Genomic DNA, 17,530 nt, shown 5'->3' with positions numbered 1-17,530 from the left:
AATGATTTTAGAGGCTGCTCTAACTTAGAGTTGATCTAAGGTAGCAGCTGCCTATTGATTATTCTTTTCTTATTAAAGAAATAATTAGGGGATTATTTATCAAATGGCTTGACCAAAGTAGCTAGAGTTTGATCAATTTTTTTTGTTTTTTCAATTCAATAGAAGATAGATATTCAATTCCCAATTTGTCAATCAATCCATGGTAGTATGAAGAAAAACAAATTAGCCCATCATATTATCAATTTCTTGCTACGTCCCTTCTTAGAATAACAATAAATTGTCCTAACCTACCTCCACCCTAAATAACTTTAAATTACACTTTTCAAATTTACAAAGAAAAGAAGAAAATTCTTGTTGAAATGAAAACATTTTTCTTTTAAAAAAAAATGAGTTAAAAATCCAAAGTGAAGGGACAGAAATGGGAACCCATTTCTATGTTTAAGAATTTGTGATGACAAAGCAAAAGCAATTAGCAAAAGTAAAAGAATCTTAACTTTAATTTAATTTGAGGACAAAAGACTTTTGTCTTTTAGAGAAAGAAAAGAACCACAAGCGTGGAAAGCGGGATGGGAAAAAGCCCACTTTATATTATTATTTGTCTATTTTGTTGCCTTTCCACTCCACCCTATTGGATAGAAATTCTCAAACAACACACAAAACTCCCCAAATGTTAAGGCCTTCTCTTTTTCCAATTGGTGCGATTCTTGAAAATGACACTATGTGTCAATTACTTGATTTTTGGCATCTTATAGACCCTTCCTTTCTATGCCTGCGACTATGATACATTGATACTTTATAAATTATTGTGTAACTCACAACCTGGGTATTATCGAATGATCAGATTTTATAAATTTTTGTTAAACTTCTAATTATGTATAAAATTTTACACAAATAATATTACGAAATCAATTTTAAATTAGGTTAATCATTATTTTTATAATTTGCAATGCTATATCATAATAATTGTTAAATATCACGTATATAAAGTTAACATTCATTGTTATTTCGGATGGTATAGGAAATAGCATTGTTTCCTGATTATTATTAAACTTTATTAATTTCAACAATTCTAAAATTTCCCATCAACCAAATCAGAGAACTAATAGTATTAATTTGCAATACTTGGGTTCATTGGTATAGTACCAAAAATTTGACAAGTTCTAGCCAGCTTGCAGTCCTTGTTAATTTAGTCAAATCCCAAAGGGCTTGACTTTCAAGCCCACAATTAAAAAATCAAAAAAAAAAAAAATTAATGTTTGTAGTTGGGCAAATTGACTACATTATTGAAGACATTGCTATCATGTAATCACCCCCAACAAATTTTTTTATTTTATTATTAAAAAATAATAGAATGAAACCATGTTGCAACGTACAAGTCGGTTTTGTCCTTTTAGTTTAATTACACCTAACTACCTTATATTTTATGAAAAATTAAATAGGCACTAGAATCTACAAATTTTTATATTCAAGTCCTTTTCGGAATAAAATGACATTTGAAAAAAAATTTAACTATTGTCGTTGTCGTGGTTGTTATTATTATTATTATATTAATATTATAATTAAAAATTTTTATTATTACTATCATTAATATCATCATTATTAATATTACTATTATTACAATTTATTAATTTTAATTATCTTAATTATTATTATTACTACTGTTATTAATGTCGTTATTATTTAATATTAGTCTTATTATTATCACCAAAGTTATTATTTTAATTATTATTATTAAAATTTACTAATTTTATTATTTTAATTATTATATTATTATTAATGTCGTCGCCGTCATCATTATTATTAAACTTTATTAATTTTATTGTTTTAATTAATACTATTGTCACTATTATTATTTTTCCTTAATTGAACATTAAATATATTTTAATTATAATTATATTTTTATTATAATAAATAAAAATTTATTATTTTATTATCATCTTATATTAATATATTAATAATTAATATAAAAATAATAATTTAATATATAATATTATTATAATATACTACTAATCCAATATAACATAATACAATACACCTAAATAAAATAATGCAATATAGTATAATACAATACAGTGTGTCAAATGAACCCTTAACTCTTTGAGTGATGATGGCCGAGAGAGATGTAGAGAAAGCAAAAATAATCGTGGCAAGATCTTTTACGACGGTTGATTAGCCATCATCAACAAGTTTAGGCTATCACAATAAAAACTAAGTAACCACCCTACATTTAGAAAGAGCATCTAGAAACTAATAAATTAACTATTTAATTATTTTTTATCAAGAATAAATTATAAATTAGAATTACAACAAGATTCACAAGCTCAAATATCTAGAAAAAAAGGGATAATTCTCAAGAAACATAATGCTCAAAAGCTTTTGAAATATTCTTAAAAAGATAATAAATAAACTAACTTCCTTTCATATTATTCTTTGTTTATCTTTCTATGACTTTGTTGGGCCACATTTAGAAATTTAAAAAATTAAAATGGCTCTCTTAAATTTCAAGAGTAATATTGGTATTTTATAGATAAATTAACATATTGTATGTACAAACATATTAACATGTCAACTAATAGTAAAAACTGAAATATAGCAGAAAAGTAAAGTTTTGTGATACTAAAATAATAAAGTGTTACAACCTAATACTTTTTACATGTTTCTTATTTTGAAATTTCACATTTTTTAAAATAATTTTTTGAAGTATTGAAAGGCTAATAACCCATATCGTTAACATGTATTCAATTTATTTATTCTATATCAAATATATATTATATAACAAAAAATATTGTTTACATTTATCGATTTTTCATGTGTTTAAAAATTTTTATGTAATATTACATTATTGTTCTCACACCGTCACTCATTTTAATAGTCAAACAAGGTCGATGGATCAAATTCTAAAATTTAAAACAATATGAGTTATATAAGTAAATATTTAAAAAAAAATCACTTTGATGATTTTATAATAAACAGTAAGTACTGCAGTGTTAATAATCAATTAAACACATCTCAGCCATTGAATAATTTAACCATTAAATCTATTGGCTGAATCAGAAAGAACAAAGTTTGGGGTTACCTTGCAACTGTTGCAAGGTAACTGGACCCTAATATTTTATTATAGCAGCTTCATAATAACATTTGTATAGTTAGGGTGCGTTTGGGATTGAGGTTGGGCAGCTGTAGCTTAAAAGCTACAGCACTAAAGTGTTTGGTAAACACTAGTTGCTGTAGCTTTTAAGCTATGTTGATATGATTTTTCACTTGTATAATATAAAATTTATTATATCTTTAATATTTCTATCAAAATTATTATTTAAAATTTATATTTACTATATATTATTAACTTTTGTTTCATAATTACAGTTTTTTTTTCACAGCAGCTGTAGCTTAAAAGCTACAGCACCTCAATCCCAAACGCACCCTTAATGGTTGGGACTCCAAAAGAAGCCCTGATTCAAAGGATTTGGTAGGTTACCATACGTTTGATAATCATTTTAAAATCCGCATTTCCTTATTCTGTTAATAAATATAAAAAATAGGCCCAAAAAATGTTTTAAAATTGTAGGTCAAAACACCAAACATTATTTTAAAAATCAGTGTTAACTTAAAAATATTCTTCTAATTCATACTTTTTAAGTGATCATGACTGAGGCTTTACAATTTGAATCACAACCCTTGTAACCCAAAACTTATTAGCATCATTGCTGTACATAATCCAATAAATTTTAAAACTTTGGGGTATAGTAAATATGAACACCGTTAGATTGTAAATTTTATTAATTTTTTTAATTATCCAACAATGTCTTGACTGCTAGAGTATGATACCCCCTATGATATCACAGTCCCCAAGACACCACAATGAATGAACCCTAACCATGGCTTTAAGAAAGAAATTGTAAACAAAAACAAAACAAACAAAATTGAACAAAATCTTGAACAAGAAGGTCAAAAAAGGACCTCCCAAAAAGTGAAGGGATATGGACAGCTCCCAATGCATGTGCAGGCATGAAGAAATGGGGCCAACATTTGAACCACTCAGCTCACAAGAACATGCCAAGAAGTGTTTTGGATGAGAGTGTAGAAGTTGTTGTTACTAACTCCCAAAATCCTATTTTTTTGAACAACAAACAAATATCATATAGAAATAATATTATGCTTCAAATACCAAAAAAAAAATGAATCTCAGTTGGAAACCAATATCCAGAGATATGTTTATTTATTGGACAAAAAAAAAAAACAAATAAATAATAAAAAGGAGAATTATAAAATCACAAGTGTTTTCAGTCAAGTCTTTGTTCAAGGGCCCTTTCAGCATCACTAGTAAGCTGGCACTTTTTTGTCTGGACTCGCATTGCTTGCTTACCCATTAAGAAATTGAACCCAAAAAAGGAAAAAAAAAAACCATGTACAAAATATTAAAAAATGTTGAAATACTCAAACTGAAAACAAAAAATCAAGTTCCATGTTTTAGGCTTTTCTTTCATCAATCCTAATAGTTTCCGTAATTGATAATTTTTAATAAAAAAAAGTATATGCGATAATATTTTAGTAAACTGAGTATAATAAAAGTGACTGAAAAATAGAATACAAAAAGAAAGAAAGGATGCCAGCCCAAGTCCAATACACTCCCATCTCTCAAATGGGCTACCGAGATCACCCTCAGTTGTTCTTATAAAACCCCACTTCAAGCGAAATTTCAGTTAAAAGACAAATAAGAATTAAACACAGATTTTTTTCCCAACAAATTACTTATCTTCATAATCAATCTTTTTTTTAAAGTAATGATACAGTCACAGACTCTTGTATCAACTTATTTTGTACAAACTGATATGACATGATAAGATTGGTTGAATTAAATATCACTTAGCCCACATGATTTATTTTTATTATTTTACATTTTCATTCAACTAATGAATTAATGCCACGTCAGTTTGTACAAAATAAATTTGTATAAGTGTTTGTGGTTGTATCATTACTCCTTTTTTTTTAGCATGTTACTTCCTATTTAACTAAAATAAATTACAAAAATTTGAAATAATCTATTGTTATTTTTCTATTTCTAATTAAGTATAAATATTTTTATACTTGAGATTACTTTCAAATTATAATTTGAAATATGTATAATTTAAACTAATGATTAACATTAAAAAATTCATCACCTACTACTTAGAGTTTTAACAATGAAAAAATATTAAATAAAAAATTAGAAGAGAGCATTCGAAAAGAAAGGATATTTTTTAAAATAAAATAAATATAACTGAAATAAAAAAATTCAGGAGAAGATTAGAGCCTTAGAGGGATGCCAATAGTCCCAACTCCCCAATTTTTGACACAACCCAATGAATTACATCTAGCCCATTAAAGATTCAATCACCAGCCTCCTAAAACTATTGGAAACGAAATTTTAATGCAAATGCTGAAGGGACAACAAAATTCAACGCCGTTTCCAATTTCCATGAGATAAACTTATCCATATGTAAGAAACTGAAACCATAAATAACACAGCCTCGAGAATTTATGCACAACAGGGCTAAAGCTAATATAACATCCGAGTTAAATCTCAGTTCATTAGGACACAAGTACATGAAGAGTAAAGAACAAATCCAACACTTGTGAACTGGCAGGGGAAAGAAATCATTTCCATCTTCCAAAGGATTTGCCTTTGTGCCTCCCAAACATGCCATGCTTAAAGCGCTTGCCAAACTTGCCGTGCTTAAACTTGCCATGTTTGAACTTACCGTGACCATAGTGATGGAAACCCCCATGTGCGAGATGATGAGCACCATATGCAGCAGCGGCAGCAGCTGCACCACCAGCTAACAGTCCTCCAACACCAGATCCATGCCCTATAAGTCAGCCAAAATCGTGATGCACAACAGGCATTAATTATAAGACAGCATCTCATGTCTTCAATGAGTCTGGGGCTCAAGAAGAGAGATTTAAATCAATATCTTATTTTTATGAGTGCATGTCAGTGGAAAGGAGTGGAAATTCACATTTTTAGACTGAGAGACAAAATCATAGAAGCACAAGAAAACTACTCAATTAAATATTACACTCCCTTGAACCATAATGACAACAGATTTCAGGCATTGATTTATTCTTCACAAAGACAGCAAACAGAAACAAAAGTTAGCTGACACTTTCTCGGGCATTGCTTATGTTCATCATAAAAATCAGGAGATCTTAAAATGTAAAAATGAATTATCAGGAGATCTTAAAGAATTAGGCATGCATTTGTTATGTGATTAAGTGATGTGTCTAATGACTGTCGATTGAAAATTACATTCTACTAACAGATATCAAAGTCATTTGGCAAAGTTACCAATCTTACCAGAATGATGATGAGCTGACGGACCAGGATAACCAGCTGGAGGGTAACCACCATGAGGAGGAGGATACGCACCTGGAGGAGGATAAGCTGATGGTGGGTATCCTGTTGCAGGAGGATATCCAGCCGGTGGGTATCCACCTGGAGGAGGGTAACCAGATGGTGGGTATCCACCTTGAGGTGGATAGCCAGATGGGGGATACCCCTGAGGAGGATATGGTTGAGGGGGATATGCTCCATAAGGAGGGCGATGGTGCCCAGCAGCATATCCGGCAGCATATCCAACAATATTTGAAAACAGCCCTTTATCTTGCTTGTCACTATCTCCCATTTTTCCTTCAAGTTAATGCTACAAAATTCATAAACAATGGATCTTCAGAATCACAGGCAACCAAACCTAAGAATTTATTCAACATACACTGCCACAAAAATATATCACATGCGAAGTTGTAATGGATGCGTCCTCTGCTTCACAGAGCAAGGCATTCTATCATTCTCAAATACATTGGGGTGAAACCTAACATTCTATTGCCGAATCAATGGATTAAAATGTTAAAACAAATTTCCTCAACTACAAACCTCGTAAAATTAGCATGAAAGAAACAGAGAATTCCATGAGGACATATCCTAGAAAGAATAATAGAAGCAATGAAAAGAACATATGTTTTAAACGACCTGTTCTACGGTCATTCACATTAAACTTAATTCCCCGTATTTTCTACAGCATTTGGTTTAATACCAAGGAAACAAATTCAAGCTGACTGCAGAAAGAGATGCATCAACTGACAGAAGTTAAAAAATCACAGAAATAACTGTCGGTTTGATCGTCTGATTAGAAGGGAGATTCCGATTCAATCATCCTTGACGTTTACTTCACTTTGTTAATAGATTCATAACATTGTCGATTCAATTAACAAGAAACACCCTAATGATGCCATAATGTTCTCTTGATTCCTTGATCATAACTTCTTACAATATAGTAATTAAGCACATATTTTTTAACAATCTTATTTTATCTTTCAAAAGCGAAGATCATAAAAGAAAATTAAAACACAAAACATCATGAGCATCAATCATACCAAGAATCTAAAATACTCTTATGACAACAAACCAAAAACAGAATTAACCCATAAAAGATAAAAACGAAAAATATCGGGGTAAATTACAACTGAAACTACCATGCAAAACGCTAATAATTTTCATAACAAACAGAAAAAATTTTAAAAAAATAAAATAAAAGCAGAAAAAGGATTGAAACTGCTCACCGAAATACGAATAGAATTCACAATTGAATCTTTGTTGTCAATTTCTGGGAAAAAAAAATTTTCAATGCTTCTGAGAGTCGCTTCTGAGACCTTCGTATATATTACACGGACACACAACGGAAAGTTAAAGTGTTAAACGAGTGTTACGTTACGTGCTTATCGCTTCCTTGGTACGCGATACCGACGCGCCGCTTCCACTTTTTCCTAATCTGAAAATTAATTAATTAATTTATTTATGTATGTGGACCCTAGATTTGGTGCAAATTGTTTTATTTTATTTAATCTTGGTGGAAAAAGATTGAATCAAATCCACCAATCGGGTCAACAATATTTCAAAACTTTAAATGATTCGTCCACTCTTTATGCGTTTTAATTTGATTTTCACAACGTCTAGTTCTCTCGATATATATATATAAGGATAGGAAGGGATAAAGGATTGACCCTTTGTTGACATGTGTCCTCCTAGTTGGAGTGATCTTTACGGGAAATATGATTCTATGTTTAGGAGACCAAGCAAAGTGCAGATTATATGTTTCAAATAAGGAAATGATTATCTTGGAGCCGTTCTAAAATCGAGTATAAATTACATTTACACATATAAAGTGATAAATACTAAAAAATATATTATAACTTTAATCATGTTGTTATAAATGTGTGCTCTACCTTAGAGTAGTTTCAATATAATTGGACCTTTCAAATAATTTAATATGATCCATTTAATAATGAATTAGTGATAGATAGTGCATGCCTTAGTAAATTTTACAATTTTTTACATCATAATTTAGTCATTGGATGAATCTAAGGGAGTTTAATTACCTAGGGATTCCTAATAATGCTTAATAAATGTCTAAAGAGCATCTAAAAAAACTCAACTAATTTAACCAAAGTTGGTTGATGTGAGTGGTTCGGTATTCTCACTCTTTAAGAGAGGTCAGGGGTTCAAGCCCCGCTCTCGTACGGAGTCACCACTTTAGCTAGCACTTTACCCTTTACGGGTCGACCCGATGCGAGTGAGAATTAGTCTGGGTTGTAGTACGGGCTTAAAGGTATCTCCCACAGTTAGGGCTCGTTTAGGACCACCTTGTGGTTCAGACCAAAAAAAAAAAAAAAAACTCAACTAATTTTAATCTTTAAATGTTTATTTGCATATATCTATAACAAATAGAAAATTAAAAAAAAAATAAGTTTTTTCCCAAAAAATTCTTTAAATAAAAAATAAGTTTATATTATTTCAAATAAAATTTTTACTCCACCAAAATAATAGCAATCATAATACTTCTTTCTTTTTAACAATGATGGTATAAAAAATAGGGTCTAGCTATGGTGCAACTGTGGTACCATACCACAGCTGCACCTAGCCATTAGATTCAGCTATAGTACATGTGTGCAGTTAAATTTAATGGCTAGGTGCAGCTGTGGTATGGTACCATAGTTGCACCATAGTTTTGTCCTAAAAAATAATATAATACTAAAGTAAAAGCTCTAAGAGACTTTCTAAATGAGATTGTTCTTATCTCTTTTTAATATTAAAGAGACATAAGAATAATTTTATTTAAAGAATCTTATTGGGAGAGTTTTTTGGAATCTTTATTGGTAATGTAACTCTTCATATGAGTAGTAAAATCTCATTTGAAGAGAAGAGGTTATACTCTAACAACTTCGATTGTGACATTATGAAAATTAATGTAATTCTAATTCCAATGACATTTCTTTCAATGTGTGTGTGTGTGTGTCAAGAGAAGTTAATTTCAGTAAGTTTATATTTCAAATGATGTGGTATATTAGTATTCGTCAATTGAATGGTGGAATAATACAATTAATTTATTTAAAATTTTTCAAAAAATTTTAAATAAAATTGTCAAAAAATTATTAACCATTTAATAAATGACACATCATTTGCGATATAGTTTGGGATAAATTTTTGGGTTGTCTATTATTATTATTATTATTATTAGGTGTGGAAATTTACTATATAATATCTTAGCACTAAATTTTCTTCATCTCCACCTATGATAATCGATTGATCTGAGGGTTGAATCATAAAAGATGAGTGAGACTTGTGAAATTTCACTCATGATTATATAGATGATCAGAAAACCATTATCTAAACTAAAAGAAATCAACGGTGGCCTATTTGTCTTGAAATTCTCTTGTTATTTTATTTAAAAAAAATTACTTTGCAAAAAGATGAAAAAAAATCATTAATTGAGCTTTTTTATTTTTTTATTTCGAAAAAAAAATATTGTAAAATTTTATCTTAGACATGACAAATTGTCTATTTTTTAACGACATTACATGCAATATTTTAAATTTTAATGGGCGAGCAGATCCTAAATGAATGGCGCTTGTCAATTAATGTACTAAAGGACTCATCATTCATGTATGAAATAATAAACCGACATGTCATTTAATGCATTTAGGAAAATGATAAAACGTAAATAGTATGCGCCACCGCATCCACTAGATGATCCGCTGTTTGTTTAGAGTCACTAACTATCACCCTGAACTTGAACTATGAATATTTTTATCTTTATCGTCACTAATTAGTTCATCACTTACACTACGATTTTTAATAAGATAAGATTATCTATTTATGTACTTAACCAACACCTGTTTCTTAATTCCTGCTTACTTTATTAACCAGCATGACTATTGCTTGCCGAAAGTTACAACTAATCACACTCAACCTCAATGATGAAGTGCGGACAGACTTTCTTCCAAGTTAGAGACATTAATTCTAATCTCACTAATCATCCGCGAGTTCAATAATGCAATGCAGAGATAACAACCACTAAGCCAGAGAGTGGTGGAGCACTTTTTCTTTTTCTTTGAAACAAGCTAAACATAGATTTTATTCCACTAAATAACAATTCAATAATATTCCAATAAAGATCCATGTCAGACATCAAGATGCATGTATAGCTAAGGTTACACAGGACACCAAAAGATACACTTCTAAAGATGAGCCCTTCAGCTCTTTCCACTCATCATCCACCAGTAAAATAAGCTACACTGATAGATCTTTCACATACAGATCAATTTACGATTTGTACCTCTCTAACTAGATCTAAGAAGAAGATATCCATTGGACAGAGAGCTTTTAGGGAATCTTCCTCAAAATGAGAGAGAAGGGTAATTGCACCAAAACTTTCTTCTAACTTGGTGATATTTGCTTTTAGGGAATCTTCCTCAAAATGAAGGAGAAGGGTAATTGCACCAAAATTTTCTTCTAACTTGGTGAACTTAAATATTGATGGAAATAAGGCTTCTTCCACAACACTAACCAAAGATGAAATTCATGCTTTGATCATATCTGTTTCTGGTACATCCTTCTGTAAATATTGGCACCTTCAAATTCGGCGTGGATTTCTCTTTCGGTCCTTATCCCCATAGGATTGTTCAATAACCATCCCTCACTGTCACAAGGAACAGTTGGATCTATTGTGTCAATATGTTGTAGCACTTTTGACTCTGCATCAAACTGATTTCTCATGTCAAGAGCCACTTCAAGCACGTCAGACTGTACAAAAACCTGCTCAAACACAACAACAATTCTTTGTCTAATATAACCTGAAGACCAAAACTCACATTTCAACAAATTTAAAAATTTCACCGCAATAACATCATTTTTATTGCATATTTTCGAGAAGTGGATATCAGATATGACAGTAACGGTGGTTGAATCAGCTGAGGTATGATGCTTAATGAATCATTTTTCTAATAACTATAGTAGTAAGTAGTATAAGAAGAAATATAGGAAGAAAAAGAAAATTGCATAAGATTAACCCATGTTCCATGGTAATCTTAAAACCATAGTAAATGCTAAAGCTGATGAAATGCTGTCAGCTGCAAATGATTTTATAGTAATACAATTTGGAATGACCAATTAGTACCATTAAAATGCTCTGTGACAATAGATGTACTCAATTATCATGTAACAACAACAAACATGTACCCAAAATAATCCTACTCTGCTACAGCCATCACGTCCACATATCAAGTCAAACTCAATAACAGCACACCCAAAGATAACCAACAATTTCATTATAGCGAATGAAGAGAAATAGCATCAAGCAATTTGTAGAACTAGACAAAATGCAAACTTCAGTTTTGACTTCTGATCACAATCCAACCAACATGACACAAATGAGTCCAACAAATGCACAACACGTGATATACAGGTGTTAGACAATTGCATTCTCAAATGCTTGGGAGTCCAGTATCTCAGTCCAGAAACTTTAGTTTCATTTTCCTGTTATAACATCCTTGAAAGACAAGGACTTCTTATCACACAACTAAGAAGAAATCTGAAGAAGCATCGATGCCACAGAAATCAGCCTCAGTCAAATCATCAAATATCTTAAAAATATACCTTTCCTCCAGGCATCAAATAATCTATGATAGAATCTACTAAAGGCTTCTGCACGACCCTTCTCTTATGATGTCTTTTCTTGAAATGAGGGTCAGGGCACTGCAAAGACAGATCAAAGCAAAGAAATACTTTAAGCATTAAACCATTGTGTACTACTTTCATATTGAATATTCAAAGTCCGGGGTGGCACACACCAAAATTGAAACTAGCATTAATGGTCCAGGGTAACTAGATACCAATTGCTTGAAAGAAACTGAGGCATTTGCAAACAAGAAATGTCTGCAGAAATTTCCAAATAGCTGCTTATTAAATCACTAATACAATATTGCTAATCGTTATCCGTCTCTACTTAAATGAAGCACATTCCTTACATGTTAGTAAGAGCCAGCTCTTGTACCCAGAACTCAGCACGTTTAACCAGCTGCAAGAGGGAAACTATTATTACAACATGAGAAAAATGCATCTTTATTTGAAGTTGAGGGAGGAAAAGAGGACCAAGTACATATACATTAATTCACTCAACAAATTCTTGAGTGAACTAGAAGTAATCCAAGGAGTACTTTCTCATACTTTCTGCCGGATTTCTAGTCCCAAATAATTTCCTGAATCAGGATTTCGTCTCGCAAGCCATATGAGAAATCTGCCACTACCTGGGGGCTTTTCAAAATTAGATATGTAGGTCAACATGAGATATACATTCCTATCTCCAATAACACTGGTGACAATGTACATGATAATACAACTACCAGAGGAATAAAATTTATATGACAACCAAACATCCAACCCGCTGAAGCACATTCAGTAATCAGGACTAACATTTAAAGGAAAGTTTAAGGACAAATCTCATCAACTGAGCAAAATAACCATATGTATCTACAAAATTTTCCCTCACATTGTTCGTTGAAAGGGTTAATAATTTAGGACTGCCATCTGCCAAGTGGAAGGGCGCAGAAGTGCCTGAGGTTAAGTTGAAAAGGCACTCTCAGTGGCTTTAGCCATTCAGCCAAGAAAAGTATAGAGAAAGACACAATAACAATCAAGATTCGGCAATTAAACAATTTTTGGAGGAAGGAAAATTAAATGTTGACAAGTTAGCAAGAGAATAAGTATTTCACCCATGCACATCGGTTAATTCAAACCAACATGCCATAGCTCAACCCAACAAAGCCTCGCCAATTTAAAAGTTTTCATTTCTATCAAAATTATTGCCTATATAACATCCTTTATTATTTGGTGTATATATTGATGATTTCATAAGCAAAACTATTAGTATTTATACAAAGAAACAAAGAGGACGTAACTTCTGCTTGAATATTGGCATGTTCAATGTAGCTGAAGAATTGCAATTAAGAAACGATGATCATTAAGATAATAAGCAATTATGCAAGAGTAATTATTCTGAGGAGTTACCACTTCCAATATCCACCATGAGTGGTAATGTTGGGTCCTTGTAGACTTCACTCCAATCAGGTATTGGCGCGGGCACCTGCCCCAAATTAAGATTTAATTTACAAAAATATTGCTCAGTTACAAGCTCTATTAACAATACAGGTGGTAGTAATTGAAATGGTTAATTTTAATTTATCCCTGATAAAATGGAACCAGCCCCCCAATCACCGTTCAAAAGATTAGGGTAAACTGGTCTCGTTGATGAAATTCTTAAGTCTTTTGGACGGTAAATGGGGTTAGGTCGACGTTTCAATAAAATTTGAGGGTGCATTCAAGGTTTTCATTTTATCAGGAGTAATTTAAAATTGAACTTAATTGAAAACATAACATAAAAATTTCATCATAATTTTTTTTTAAAAGAAATTTCATCATAATTAAGTGAACTCAATAGACTAGAATGCATACAGTGAAAGACGAACTTAGAGGATTGACATGCTGCCTGATTCTCGCATGACCCAGCTCCTGCAACAACAACAATTAAAACCCAATAAAGGAAAGCAGGGTAAAATTTGGAAAGTAATGAAAAAAATAAAATAATACCCCAGTAATTTTGTTAGAGACAGGGAGGTTAAGCTCAGCAAATTCCAAAGCAACGAGGTCGGTGCTTCTGATTTCTTTGCTGGTATTACAAGAAGCAGAAGCAGCTGATGCTGTGTTTCTGTATAAGCAACGGTGATGACGACGACGACGACAAAGGAATGTAGAAGACGGTTTTGATATAAGAGCTTTTGCAGTTCTGTGAAAACCAGCGAAACCAGCGGCTGACTGGTAGTAGCAGTAGTGTAAGCAAAGGTGAGAAGCACCCATTTTCGCTGATTTTGCACCGCGGTGCAACCGTGCAGAGACACTACTGGAACCTACTTGCAGGTTAAAATGGAAACTGACCCGTATGGATGACATTGGGCTGCTACGAGCCCACTGGTTTGGCCCGGCGTCTTAAACAAAAATGTAAAATTATTATTATTTCTTTTTAAATAAAAATTAAACTGAAAAAAACTGATGGTCCATATGAAGTTAGTTACTATGTCAAAGATATGGAGGGAAGTTGAATGGCATTGGTGGCAGCAGGCAGCAGCTAACAATGGCTCTGGTTCTGCCACCGTTGAAGTTCAAGTTGAAGCCCATCTGCTGCTCTTCCTCTCCCGCCACCTCCCATTTCCAATGCCGCCCCGCCGTCATTCTACCGGTAAGTGGTGGTATTTACTCAGCTCGCAGCCTCCCACTTCCTCTCTTTCTCTCAAGTCAAAAGGATGATTAGCTGTGATAATGATTTAATGGAGGTTGTTCTGTTTTCAGGGGCTGGGTAACAATTCTGGAGACTACCAGAGGCTGCAGCTGACACTCAAAGATTATGGGGTTCCCACTGTCGTTGCTGAGGTGTCGAGGTTTGATTGGCTGAGAAATGCCGCCGGCTTGGTCGACCCTAACTACTGGCGCGCCACTCTTCGCCCTCGCCCTGTTCTTGACTGGTACTTCTCTAGGATGAATGACGCCATCCAGAAAGCCAAGGAATTCACTCCAGGTATTAATAGTTCTGTTTCATTTTTCTGGCAGTAATTGCCTAAATGGTATGCCCATTTTGGATATTGAGAGAAATGAAAGAGAAAGGTATCGAGATTCAAGAATCATGATGGTGACGTGAGATTGAGCTTTGTTTTGCTTACTTCATTCTGGTTTCTAAAGACCTGTATTGTTTGATCTTATTCTTATTATAGGAGGAAAATTATCCCTGATTGGTCACTCCGCAGGAGGATGGCTTGCACGCGTCTACATGGAAGAATTTGGGTCCTCTGATATATCTTTGCTATTGACCCTTGGTACTCCCCACCTGTAGGTTATCAACTTCATTGTTAGAATCATGCTCTTGTAAATGATTTTTGTTATTTATGAAACATCAAAATGAGCCTAAGCATGATAAATTTTTCACTCATATTTTTTGTCACATCCCATCATGCATGCATGAGTTCAAAACGGATCATATCTACTTGGTTATAGGCTCGGCTCTTATACTTTTAGTATACATTGGTGGGTTATTCTACTAGCAAGAAGTTCATTCAAATTTATTCTCAGCTTTTAGTAATGTGAATTTTACTCACCTAAATTGAATTTATTCGTCATGACTATAACCACCAGCATTTTCTTTTCTTTTCTTATTTTTTTCCCTGAAAAATTTTTCCAGGCCACCTCCAAAAGGTTTGCCCTGGGTTATTGATCAAACAAGGGGTCTCCTGAATTACGTTGAGAAACAATGCTCGAAAGCCGTTTACACACCTGAATTGAAATACGTATGTATATCAGGGAGGTAAACTAAAAAAATCAGACCCCGTTACATATCGTTCTTGCTTCTACAATGCATTCTCTTTTAAAGTTTTCCACATTCCTTCAATGAACTGTTGTCCACCATAAATTCCTACCAAAGAAATTATGTTATTGTGACTGATTTATGTTGAATTTTCAGTAATAGTTTTTGTTGTGGAAATTGCATATTATGAACTCACAGATGGTATGCACACAAAATAAAGCTTGTCAGATTAGCTCTAAATGGGACTGTGGCTGCTTTACTTACTGAAATTAAATAGTTCTTGTTTCTTTCCCTTCTTTTCTTTTCTTTTCTTTCAGTTTTCCTTCAGTGTGGCTGAATTATATGTCGCCAATAACTGGTCAATGTATTGACAGGAGGGACTTAGAGTTCATTAATTCTAGTCTGAGCTGTAATATACCATCAGCTATTTAGAACTTGAAGCTTGGCTTCTCTTTTTCCTACATTTTTATAACATGAAGGGATGCTTATAAGGCATATGTTACCTTGAAATGGAGTCCTTTAGGGAAGCACAGTATGTCAAAAATAGTAAAATGTGGCTGAAGATGTTCTTGTAGATGCATCCTTGATAGAAAAGAATAGAATGAAAGTGGGGAAGAAAGAAACAACTCATGTAAAGCGATCTGCATAAGAGGTTGACTTTCAAAGACGGAATTTAAACATATTACAAAAGCATGCTGTAATAAAGCAATGTCCTAGATTTATTTTCATGATCCTATATGAATTGCTATTTCCTTTTGGATTAAAGGCGCGTTTGGTGCTGTAGTTTGACAGCTGTTAGGGATAAAAGATATTGCTCATAACTGGAACATTATAACTGTAACCTATTAATCAAAATAGTTGCTATAAATTACAGGTATATTCAGGGAGCTCGCTTCTTTGGGAACTCAAATGTTGATGTTGATTCTACTGTTGCCATTGACACCGACCAACCAATTTCAGAGGTTGCTACAGTTGATAATAAGACCATCTCAACAGCAACTTCAACCACATTCCGCGCTCGAATAGTTGGACAGGGATACAAGCAGGTAAACTCAGTCGTCAATGCACCTCAACTATATATTAAAAAAATGTTCCATTGTGTTCATTCGCCTTGGGTAAAGAAAGACCAATGACTGTTCAACCGTAGCAGGTTTGCGGGCAGGCAGATGTATGGGGTGATGGAGTTGTGCCGGAAGTATCAGCACATTTGGAGGGGGCACTCAACATAAGCCTGGATGGCGTTTATCATTCTCCGGTTGGTTCGGATGATGCATTGAGACCATGGTATGGTTCTCCTGCCGTTGTAGAAAAATGGATACACCACCTCCTCGACTAGTCATTTCTTATATATTAGTGCATAAAAGCTATTCATTCATGCACTGCAAAATGTTCCACTTAACAATCTTTTGATTCCATTAAACCTTCTTTTTTCTTTACTCTTCTAGCATATCAACAATTGTCGAGATGAATCTGATCATATGATCTGTTGATGCTAATAAGGTAAGATGAGAAACGAATATAAAAAAAGACAATGAAAAGATAATCTAATTGGATTTTTTTTTTTTTAACGTTTACTATAAAAACTCTAAAACGCGTATATCTGAATCAAATATTTAAAAACAAAAAGATTTTTTTTTAATTAGTATTAAATTTTTTTAGGGCAAAACTTTAAAGAAAGCAGCACTCTAACTCTTCATTTAGCAAGCTCTTTCTTCTTTTGGATATAATTAAAGCAGTAATTTAGGTTGTAGCTGTATTATTTTACATGGATGGTGAAGTTCTTCCCTTGTTCTCATATTTAAAAAGGGGCT

General features: G+C 32.6%; 3 protein-coding genes across 4 annotated transcripts; 1 reads left to right on the top strand and 2 right to left on the bottom strand.

Moving 5' to 3' along the window:
• Nucleotides 1-5,430: 5,430 nt before the first annotated feature.
• Nucleotides 5,431-7,808, bottom strand: LOC18043283 (glycine-rich protein A3). Its single transcript, XM_006437280.2, has 3 exons — nucleotides 7,597-7,808; nucleotides 6,335-6,680; nucleotides 5,431-5,846 (listed from the first exon to the last, which is right to left on the bottom strand). The coding sequence occupies exons 2-3, from the start codon at nucleotides 6,660-6,662 to the stop codon at nucleotides 5,635-5,637; spliced, it is 540 nt and encodes a 179-aa protein (XP_006437343.1). The 5' UTR covers nucleotides 6,663-6,680; nucleotides 7,597-7,808; the 3' UTR covers nucleotides 5,431-5,634.
• A 2,638-nt stretch (nucleotides 7,809-10,446) lies between these two features.
• On the bottom strand, nucleotides 10,447-14,307 carry LOC18043282 (tRNA (guanine-N(7)-)-methyltransferase). The gene is made up of 8 exons (XM_006437279.2): nucleotides 13,958-14,307; nucleotides 13,823-13,879; nucleotides 13,379-13,454; nucleotides 12,539-12,618; nucleotides 12,340-12,389; nucleotides 12,163-12,247; nucleotides 11,969-12,067; nucleotides 10,447-11,128 (listed from the first exon to the last, which is right to left on the bottom strand). Exons 1-8 carry the CDS (start codon nucleotides 14,222-14,224, stop codon nucleotides 10,904-10,906), a joined length of 939 nt encoding a protein of 312 aa, XP_006437342.1. The 5' UTR covers nucleotides 14,225-14,307; the 3' UTR covers nucleotides 10,447-10,903.
• Nucleotides 14,308-14,443: 136 nt separating this feature from the next.
• On the top strand, nucleotides 14,444-17,154 carry LOC18044667. Of its 2 annotated transcripts, none has more exons than XM_006437278.2 (6): nucleotides 14,444-14,603; nucleotides 14,714-14,939; nucleotides 15,133-15,247; nucleotides 15,597-15,719; nucleotides 16,594-16,765; nucleotides 16,870-17,154. In XM_006437278.2, exons 1-6 carry the CDS (start codon nucleotides 14,499-14,501, stop codon nucleotides 17,053-17,055), a joined length of 927 nt encoding a protein of 308 aa, XP_006437341.1. In that variant the 5' UTR covers nucleotides 14,444-14,498; the 3' UTR covers nucleotides 17,056-17,154. The 2 variants fall into 2 exon arrangements, with proteins under 2 accessions (XP_006437341.1, XP_006437340.1); XM_006437277.2 differs by having other exon boundaries at nucleotides 16,867-17,108.
• The last annotated feature ends 376 nt before the right edge of the window (nucleotides 17,155-17,530 follow it).

The sequence above is a fragment of the Citrus clementina genome, unplaced genomic scaffold (genome assembly GCF_000493195.1).
Source record: "Citrus clementina cultivar Clemenules unplaced genomic scaffold, Citrus_clementina_v1.0 scaffold_4, whole genome shotgun sequence".
NCBI classification, from domain to species: Eukaryota; Viridiplantae; Streptophyta; class Magnoliopsida; order Sapindales; family Rutaceae; genus Citrus; species Citrus x clementina.
This window is presented reverse-complemented; position numbering and strand designations above follow the sequence as displayed.